General features: G+C 44.4%; 1 protein-coding gene across 1 annotated transcript; it reads right to left on the bottom strand.

Moving 5' to 3' along the window:
- Positions 1-1,761: 1,761 nt before the first annotated feature.
- PGPEP1L (pyroglutamyl-peptidase I like) lies at positions 1,762-9,499 on the bottom strand. Its single transcript, XM_088452889.1, is given in 3 exon segments — positions 1,762-1,864; positions 9,292-9,394; positions 9,397-9,499. Coding segments are annotated over 3 exon segments (309 nt in total).
- Positions 9,500-10,065: the final 566 nt, after the last annotated feature.

The following is a 10,065-nucleotide window of genomic DNA, read 5'->3' as shown; positions in this document are numbered from 1 at the left end:
AACAATTGAATCACCCCCTTGATGTCCAATACATCAAATGCTATACAGGGCTGGCTCCAGTGTTCTGAGCACCCTGTGCCAGCTCTTCAAAGTGTGCCCCCCCAAAAAATGGGGATGTGGCCTAATTACCATAGGTCACACCCCATATGTGATATTTGGAGGCATGGCCAAATGGCGCATCTTCAAATAACGTCAGGCCCTCTCCCGTTCCCGTCACTGAAAGGAGGCCGCGCGCATGCGCACAGCATCCATTCAGATTCCGGCACTGCCGCACAGCTGCGACGGTGGGGGACCTCAACCTCCCGATTTCACCACCCGGGAGCAACTTTGGCCCACGGGTGGAACAGCGGGACAGTACTGAAATCGGGATGTTGGGGAGGGGTACGCCCCCTATATGTGTGGCACCCCTGTTCGACCGCACTGGTCGAACACCCCTAGAACTGGCCCTGATGCTATAGTCCAGAGGTTCTCAAACGTGGTCATCAAGGCTCACCAACAGTTCAGGTTTTAGAGATATCCATGGTTAAGCACACTTGACTTAATTAGTACCTCAGTCAATATGATTTAACCACCTGTGCTCAATCATGGATATCTCTAAAACCTGAACTGTTGGGGTGCCTTGAGGACCGCGTTTGGAAATCTCTGTTATAGTCTCTTGGCCTTTATATCTGTGAGGATTCTTCCAAGTTTATCAAGACACACTGTTTCTTATTGGATTTCTTATACCTGCTGAAGTCACACAGGTACAAACTGCTATATTCAGTTCAACATTAAATAAGACAATTATTATTGTGAGGTCTGTTAATAACTAACATATTTTGTTCTTAAAATATTGACCATGCCAGTTATTATATTGGTGACTATTTATGATTTTACAGGTACGTACTGTTTAACTTGATTTATTGAATAAGCCTGCCGACCATGTGTGTGTTTAATATGTTACAGCATTTATTTTAAATATGCATTCTTTGTACTTTTTGATATATATTTTGTTTATTTTTTTTTAATACTGACTGTTTATCTATTTTTTATTTATTTTTTCTTGCCTACAACACTTGACATTTTTTTATGCTCTTAGGGCCTGATTCAGAGCCGCTCGCTCTGAATCAAGGCCGGGCATTTTTTTTTTACTGGATCGGCCTCCTGGCCGCTCGCATAGCTGTGGGTGACCACCCACAGCTATAGCGAGCGGCCATGATGATGGTCGCGATGGCCAAGACCATCGCGACCATCGGGTTTGCGACAAGACCCTTGTGGTAGGGTGTCGTGGCCGCAAGCCCCAGAGAGATTTCGGCTCTAACAGAGCCGGGCCCCAAACGGCAGGCGTTCTCATGGGAACGCCTCCGTTTGGGCAGCCACCCCCCCGATCCGCCCACCAAAGGGGGCGAGTTGTCACTCAACATCAACAGCTCGCTGCCTTTGTTGCGAGACCCGGAGCAGCGGATTGCCCGTCGCTAGCCGGGTCTCGCGCATGCGTACGACGGAGCTTGCTCCATCATGCGCTGTGGGCCACCATTGACCCAGTTGCGAGTGCTCAGCGCTTGCGACCGAGTCTGAATCAGGCCCTTATTTCTGAATTTTTAGTAACCATTAGAATTATTTAATTTTGGAGTAAAAGTGGCTTCCTTTTTAGTTTGGATTTTAATTTAAATTGTTTCTCAAATTTTAAGTAAAACGAGATTTAGGTTTACCAATATTTGTGTCACGGTATTTAATATTTCTTGTCTAGTTCTGATATGTGCAGTGAGTAGCCCAGTTTCCCTACTGTGAATAAAGGTTTTGCTTATTGAGGAGGATCATTAATACACATGGCTTTCCACATTCACAGTATAAGGAAATACAGTAGGTATACTTACAGAGATGCCTATAGAAACACACATTAATGGACCATATTCAAAAACCATGTTGAAAATATTGGTAAAGAAGGGATGTAGTTATGAGACCGGCGGCCGCATGGCCGCAGGTCCGATTCCCGACTGCGTAATCCCGGCAAGGGATTTTACATAGGCGTTGAAATACCAACGCCTATGTTAATCCCGATGCTGGAACGCCGAGGACGCCGGACTAATCGTTATCTGTGCTGGGTAAGTATACACTTAGTCCGGGGATAGGGAGGTTAGGTTTAGGGACTCCTGGGGAGACTTGAGGTTAGGCACCCCCCCTGGGAAGGTTAGGGTTAGGCTAGGGGAAGGGGGCGTTAGGGTTAGGCACTGGGGGGGAGGTTAGGGTTAGGTTTAGGGTGCGGGGAGGGGGGGTTAGGTTTAGGCACTAGGGGGGAGGTTAAGGTTAGGCACCCCTAAGGGAGGGTTAGGGTTAAGGTGGGGTGAGGGGAGGGTTAGGGTACATACCTCGAGGTGTTGGGATTTCGATCACCGGGCTGCCGCTGTCGGTATTTGATTCGGCGGCATTGCATACCGATTCCGGTAAAGAAGTAAATTTAATCAAACAAACATCAGATTGAGTTTCCAGTTTCCTGGAGCACAAATTTGAGGTAAATACAATTTACATGGTGGCTATTTGAGTTAATTATTTACCCACTAGGCAAAGTGCCAAAATGCGATCTCACTTATACAGTAGCCTGTTTTACTGTCTTGTTTGAGCTCATCAATGAAAGCAAAACATTACTGCTCCACATGTAACATGTTATAGGCAGCCTCGCTGAAAGAAGAAACAAAATTAGGATTATTTGCTTCAACTCCCTAGCATTAAAACAGAGACGTAACTACACTTTCAGTGCCCTGGGTAAGAGAGAACACCGACTGCCGCCCCTCCGCTACTATTGTAGTGGGTATGACTGAAGTCACCCCTGGCGTGGTGGGTCATATTTCACACCACCTTGCTACTGCTTTGTATTTGGTATTTGGGGTAATCCCTCTGCACTGTTTAATAAAAAGCAAGTATTTGTTCCATAAACAATGCATAGTCTTAAATACTGGCTTTTATGGAACTTATGCATTGATTATTTATTGTACTGAAATTAAGTAAAAATATTTCCTTTATCATCTGCTGGGGGATGCCGTTTCCTCTGGGTTATGTATAATGAGCTGTGGAGTCGGGCACTAACTAAGACTGGCTCCTACCCCCTACTACATATAACCCCTTCCACTAGAACCTCAGTCTTTTTTTTAGTGCCTTGGAGTAAGGCACTAGCTAGGTCCTAGCTCTTTTAGTTAGGATTCATTTCTTTTTTTTCCTTTTTTGGTTTGGGTGCTTATTCCCTGGCAACAGGCGGCAAGCACTAGCAGAGTGGGAGTTAGGTAGAATAGAGGATTTGTGTGAATCCTGTATCCCACTCTAAAGATTGCCTCTGGGAGAGTCACCAAACTACATAGTCCCTGGGACTCCATACCAGACACACATCTGAGGGGGCCGCTGGCAAAAAGGTAAGCTTGATACTTTTTTCTCATGTAAAGACCTTGTTGCTGTATTACTGTTTTCCAGCATGCCACTTTAGCAGAGCGGCTGGGCATGTTACTACTCACGTGACAGCGTTGTACCTGTCCCCCGAGGGCCGCTGGACCGAGAGAGATTACAGAACAAGAGCATGCTGCTGGCTTTTTAGGGGAAGGCGACTCGTTGGCCATGCTCCCATGGCGTGGTGCTGCTGCACGTGCAGGGCAGGCACGTCGGCTATGATGTCGTCACTAAGAGCCGCTGTACACTGGAGCTGTGGATCTCTGGAGGGAGACGCCGGTAGCTAGGGGAACACCTATGATGACATTAGGCATCCTGATTGAAGCAGGACGCCGACGGCATGCTGGTCCCACCCCCATGCAAGTTGAATGACAGCAGGCACATGGGGCTTCATAGTCCATGCTCCAAACAGTATTTTGGTGGGTGATTGGGTACTGCTGGATTCCCATATTTGAGACTCACTGCAAATTACAGGGGGATGACTGTCTCTTATCAGATAAGCAGTTAAACTAGGATTATTACTTTGGTAGTTAACCTGGTGATGTATGGTGGTCTTATAACATTGTTGTGTGTATATAAGCAACTTTACTGGACTATTTCTTCAGGAATTTAGGCAGTAACATACATTGTTTTGTACTGAAGATTCTTTGTTTACCTTTGGTTTTTGTGCAAGTGAATGTGGACTTCAAGAGTGCCTAGAATGGCACCCTGCAGTTAGAATCTATGCAGCAGTGCTGTCTGGAGTGTTCTTCGAATGATTCAGACTGTCACACCGCTGCCCTTAAAGCTCCTGAGAGCATCCTCAGGATGCTCCAGGCATTACTGTAATCACCGGCAATTATGGTCCCAACCCCATGTGATGTCACATGGAGGAGCGTGGCCTGCACCGGGACTGCAAATGTTATATATATTAAAATGGCCCTCGGCAGAAAAAAGGTTCCCCACCCCTGCTTTAGAGGCACTGCCTTTTGAAGGAGGTTCTCTGTTTGGTCCAGAATTAATTAAAATTATTTCTCGGGTCACGGGAAGCAAAATTCCATACCTTCCTGTATCAACACCAAAACCAAAATCTCTTAGCTTTTGGACCCAAGGCAGCGGAAGCTTTTGGCCATCATCGGTATGTCTAGGGATCCCCGTAGAGGTGTTTTCAGGGGGCGTGGTGTCCCCGGCACCCGTCGCCCAGCTGCTAAGTTAGCAGGTCAATTCACATGACTGTCACGAGACTGGGACCCGACCTCTGGTGGGAGGCCGCTTACTCAGATTCCGTGAAACTTGGATTCAAACCAGCCAGGATTTTTTTAATAAGTGGACTGGTAACCAGGAGTTACATTTTAGATTTGGAGGGGGTACTGTTCCAGCAAGATTCTTTTCCACTCCTCAACCTGTGGATGGTTGCACAAAGGCGGCTCTCATACAGGCAATTGCTGTGTTTTCTGATTCAGGAGTAATTATTCCAGTTCCGGTACTACAGTAAGGCCTGAGGTTTTACTCCAGTCTTTTCTTGGTAGACAAACCAGATGGGTCATTTTGTCCCATTCTCAACCTCAGTGGGTTAAATCCTTATCTCCACTTTCAATTTACGTTCAAGATGGAGTCCGTAAGGTCAGTCATTTGTTCCATGGAGGAGGGAGAATTTCTGGCCTCCATAGATATCAAGGATGCCTACCTCCATATTCCTATATGGAGGGGTCATCAACATCTTCTGCAGTTTGCAGTTGGGCACCAGCATTTTCAGTTTCAGGCCATGCCATTTGGTTTGTCCACCACTCCCAGAGTCTTTACAAAAGGTTATGGAACACATGATCTCCCTACTCATGAGTGAGGGGGTCAATGTGTTGGCTTATCTGGATGATTTGTTGCTAAGGGCACCTTCAATAGCCTAATTGAAACAACATTTACCAATTACAACAGATTACCATAAGCATGTTCCAGAGATTTGGCAGGATCATCAATTTTCCAAAATAAAAGTAATTCTGGGGGATCCAGACTGGCCGCGCCGTCATTGGTACGCAATTCTTTGTAACATGTTGGCAGACATTCCGTATAATTTGCCCCTACATCCAGATCTGTTACTTCTGGGTCCATGCAGTCACCCCAGTTCGCCTTGCTTCGCTTTGAGAGCATGGTTCTTGAATCCAACATCTTGAGGGTCAAAGGATTTTCAGAATCTGTTGTATAAACCACGATACAGGCTTGCAAACCAGTCACTTCCCAGATTTATCATTGAGTATGAAAGAGATATATTTCTTGGTGTGAACAACACAAGTTTAAACCTGTAGGGTTCCGAGTGCCTTGTCTTAGTCCTTTCTGCAGGATGGTTTGGTTAAGGGTCTTAGATTGTTCTCCCTTAAGGGACAAATTTCCACCCTATCGATTCAGTTTTAAAGGAAATTGGCCACCTTTCCTGAAGTTTAGACCTTCTTGCATGGGGTTCTTCGCATACAGCCTCCTTTTATATCCCGCCGGTTTCTCCTTGAGACTAATTTAGTTTTGGAGGCACTTCAAAAGGCACCTTTTGAGCCATTGGAATCTGTAGAATTGCAATACCTCACTTTTAAGGTTGTTTTACATTTGGCCATTGCCTCGGACAGAAGGGTATCTGAGTTAGTGGCTCTTTCTTGTAAATCTCTTCTTCTTATTTTTCATGAGGATAGAGTGATGTTGCACACTAAACCTTCCTTTCTTCCGAAGCTGTTATTGGCTTTCTATATTAACCAGGATATCATCCTTCCAGCCTTTTGCCAGGCTTCAGTGACTAGTGAAGGTTCTTCCTTAGCACTGTTGGATGTGGTACGTATGTTACGCATTTACTTGGAGCACACTTTGTCTTTGAGGTGTACAGATTCTTTGTTGGTGTTGATTGGTGCACCAAAAGAGGCTGGTCAGCCTCAAAAGGATCCATCGCTAGATGGGTCTCTTCTGCCATCCGTCAGGCACATTTGTCTTCATATACCATTTCCATACATTTGGAGCGAGGGACACCAGTGTTTCATGAAAAATTCTTTGAGTGGCCGGTTCTGATGCTCCCCCCCTTAAATTGGCTTGCTTTGGTAGATCCCAGAGGTAATGGCATCCCCCAGATGGATGATAAAGAAAATAAGATTTTTACTCACTGTAAAAAATTTTCCTTGGAGTCCATCTGGGACTCCCTCCCTTGTTTGGTTTCATACTAGTTACCTGTTGGTTTTCTGCTTTTCTCCGTTCTTTCGTGGGTCCTTCTCTGGCTTTGTTAATCATAGACTGAGGTTCTAGGGAAAGGGGATGGGTTATATAGGGGGTGGGAGCCAGTCTTAATTGGTTAGAGCACGACTCCACAGTTCACTATACATAACCCAGAGGTATTGGCATCCCCCAGATGGTCTCCAAGGAACAGATTTTATGGTGAGTAAAAATATTATTTTACCCCATCTATAGTAATATCACACTTTAATCCTCTCCTCCGAGATATTACCAATTAAAACACATTTATAGGACTACTGACCAGCTATTGGTGTGTGTTTATATATGAACAGTGTGTGTGTATATGTATGTATGTATACAGCCATGGCCAAAAGTGTATTGGTTTTCACAAAGTTTGCTGCTTCAGTGTTTTTAGACCTTTTTGTCAGATGTTACTATATTACAAGCATTTAATAAGTGTCAAAGGTTTTTGTTGACAATTACATTAAGTTTATGCAAAGAGTCAATATTTGCAGTGCTGACTCTTCTTTTTCAAGACCTCTGCAATTCGACCCTGGCATGCTATCAATCAACTTCTGGGCCACATAATGACTGGCCGCCCATTTTTGCCTAATCAATGCTTGGAGTTTGTCAGAATTTCTGGATTTTTGTTTGTCCACCTGCCTCTTGAGAAATGACCACAAGTTCTCAATGGGATTAAGGTCTGGGGAGTTTCCTGGCCATGGACCCAAAATTTTTATGTTTTGTTCCCCGAGTAACTTAGTTATCACTTTTGCCTTATGGCAGGGTGCTCCATCATGCTGGAAAAGGCATTGTTTGTCACCAAACTGTTCTTGGATGGTTGGGAGAAGTTGCACTTGGAGGATGTTTTGGTACCATTCTTTATTCATGGTAAAGCATCCTGAGACCATTTATGTGTGGGGTTGCTTCTCAGCCAAGAGAGTGGGATCACTCACAATTTTGCCTAAGAACACAGCCATGAATAAAGAATGGTACCAAAACATCCTCCAAGAGCAACTTCTCCCAACCATCCAAGAATAGTTTGGTGATGAACAATGCCTTTTCCAGCATGATGAAGCACCTTGCCATAAGGCAAAAGTGATAACTAAGTAACTCAGGGAACAAAACATCTACATTTTGAGTCATGGCCAGGAAAACCAACACTTGTCATTCTCAAAACTTTTGCCATGGCTGTATAGTGTCCTATCCCCCTACCAGTGACTTTTTGAACACATTTCTTTTTATCAGAATCCTGCTTCCCTGATTAGTCTCCCTACCAAATTTGGTGCAATCTGGTTGTTTGATAAAGATACAGGGCTTTTGAAAAGACCTATAACATTTTGAATAGATCTATAAATAGACCTATATTACATAAAATACAGATGTGTCCTCTACATCTAGCCTCAATACGTCATGTACAACCCATTTTTAGGCTCTTACATTTGAAATAATCTTATCTCTCAGTGGCACCCACTGCTATTCATTCCTCCTCTTGCCAGTGTATTTCCCAGAAGCCTCTTCTCAGTCTGAGGCTGTTGCTGTTTTACAACATTGGCCTGGGAAACAGTGGTAGGCCATCCTAAAGGGGTTTCTTTAAAATAAAAAAAAAACGTATGATTCGAAGCAAAATGATAGCTACTGCTATCACTTTTCTTCCGAAGGATCTTCCTCCATATAACAATTGAGGTTATGCTTTTGTTCAGCTTTCAAATATTATGATTAGGGTTCGAAGGTAGGCGCTCCAGATTTTGTTATCTGATTTGTTATCAGATTTTAGATTATCTTCAGCTACCTGGGGCAAGTTTGGAAATTTCAAATTTTAGTAGTACCCATAGAAATATATGAGAGCTACTTTTGTAAATGAAAATGGTGGAACCACAGCAGATATTGGAGGAGAATCCTCAGACTTCAAAGCCAATATACTATAGCATGTGATATCCTTCCATCTTACATCCAGGAGATAGCTTTTGCGGGTACCACCCAAAAATGGCTGATTTTGGGGGATCTCCCACAAAAACAGTTTGTTAAATATGCCACTTAGCCAGATCCTTTTATCCACCTATCCACCTTTAATGTCACAGTAAGACTAATCTTCCTCTGGGCCAATCAGAATCTGCTTCCTCACCACTCTCTTACATTTATGACCTCACCTGCTCATTGATCTCTTGACCTTCATGCCATCTTCTCACTCGTAGCTACTTCCAAAAGTTCCCCTGCGCTATTGCCCACCTATGTATCTCCCTCCTACTCCCGACCAGATTTTTGCCCAATTTTAAAATGCTTCCTCAAATTTCAGCTCTTTATCACAGCCCACCACCCTTCCACCTGACCTAATCATAACACTACCTGCTATGTTTCATGTCACCTCTCCGCAAAAAGTACTGCTCAGCTTGCTCCTTCCAAAGTAAATTGTAAGCTTTCAGTAGTAGAGTTCTCCCTAACATCTGTGCACTCCTACCTTATACTTTTTTGGGTCATGCCATTGTTTGGGTTTTTGTACAGCCCTCCAGTTCTCCCATCAGCAGAAGAACGTAACATTTTCCTGGAACAATGAATTGGTGATGTCATCCATAACAGCTTTATTATTATATATTTATTTAATTTTTTTAAAGGATGTCAAGGAACAAAAAAAGTGCCTTAAATGCAAAGTTAATAAGCTTTATCACAAGCACTGAAACAATTTTTTTTTTTTTTTACCTCCCAGTGTCTCTGGAATGGATAACCTCAACCTCTGGCCATGAAATGTTTTTGCAGACAACTTTCATATTAACAGCAGACTCTATTCTTTCCGGTCTTCCAGTAAACCGCAGCCTCCTTCTGGGTGAGCGACGCTGAGGTCCCTCTCCATGTAGCTTTTGTTTCTTCCGCATTGCTCCAGGGCACTCGCTTTGGATAAGGATGTCATTCCAACGTGCACAGACAGCTAGTGTATTTTGCCATTTTTGCAGCAAAGAATAACAGGAAATTAGCAGAATGAACACAGTTAGGAGCAGGTTGTTTCAGTCTCCTTAAAGCAATAGAAATAAAGTAAAGTTATAAGTCTCGAAAGAGAAAGAAAGAAAAGTTATGTCTTGAAAGAGAGAGAGGAAAGTTATAGGTCTCGAGAGAAAGAAAGTTATAGGTTATAGGCAGGGCCGCAACTAGGGCTAAGGGGGCAGGTGACCTGGGTGCCGGACATGATGGGGTGCCGGGGAGAGGCTGCCGGGAGGTTAGGTTGCTGCTCTTGTGAGTTTGGAGCCACATCCCGGCCTTGAGAGGCACAGAGACACCGTCAGTCTAATGTGGTGCCGGTCGCAAGCCAATCGGTGCTTGTGGACCGGCAGCCAATCAGCAGAGGCTGCCGGTCCGTGATCTCCAATTTTTTCATGAGCAGCGCTACATTACAATGACTGCAGTGCTGACAGTTCCCCAGCATGTGGCAGCCCCGTCCTGAGCTCACCCACTGCACGGCCCTGGCAGGTAAGAGAAGGG

This window comes from Taudactylus pleione, unplaced genomic scaffold (genome assembly GCF_031769625.1).
Source record: "Taudactylus pleione unplaced genomic scaffold, aTauple2 ptg000556l, whole genome shotgun sequence".
Classification (NCBI taxonomy): domain Eukaryota; kingdom Metazoa; phylum Chordata; class Amphibia; order Anura; family Myobatrachidae; genus Taudactylus; species Taudactylus pleione.
Note: the sequence above shows the minus strand (reverse complement) of the source record. Positions and strands in the feature narration are given on the sequence as shown.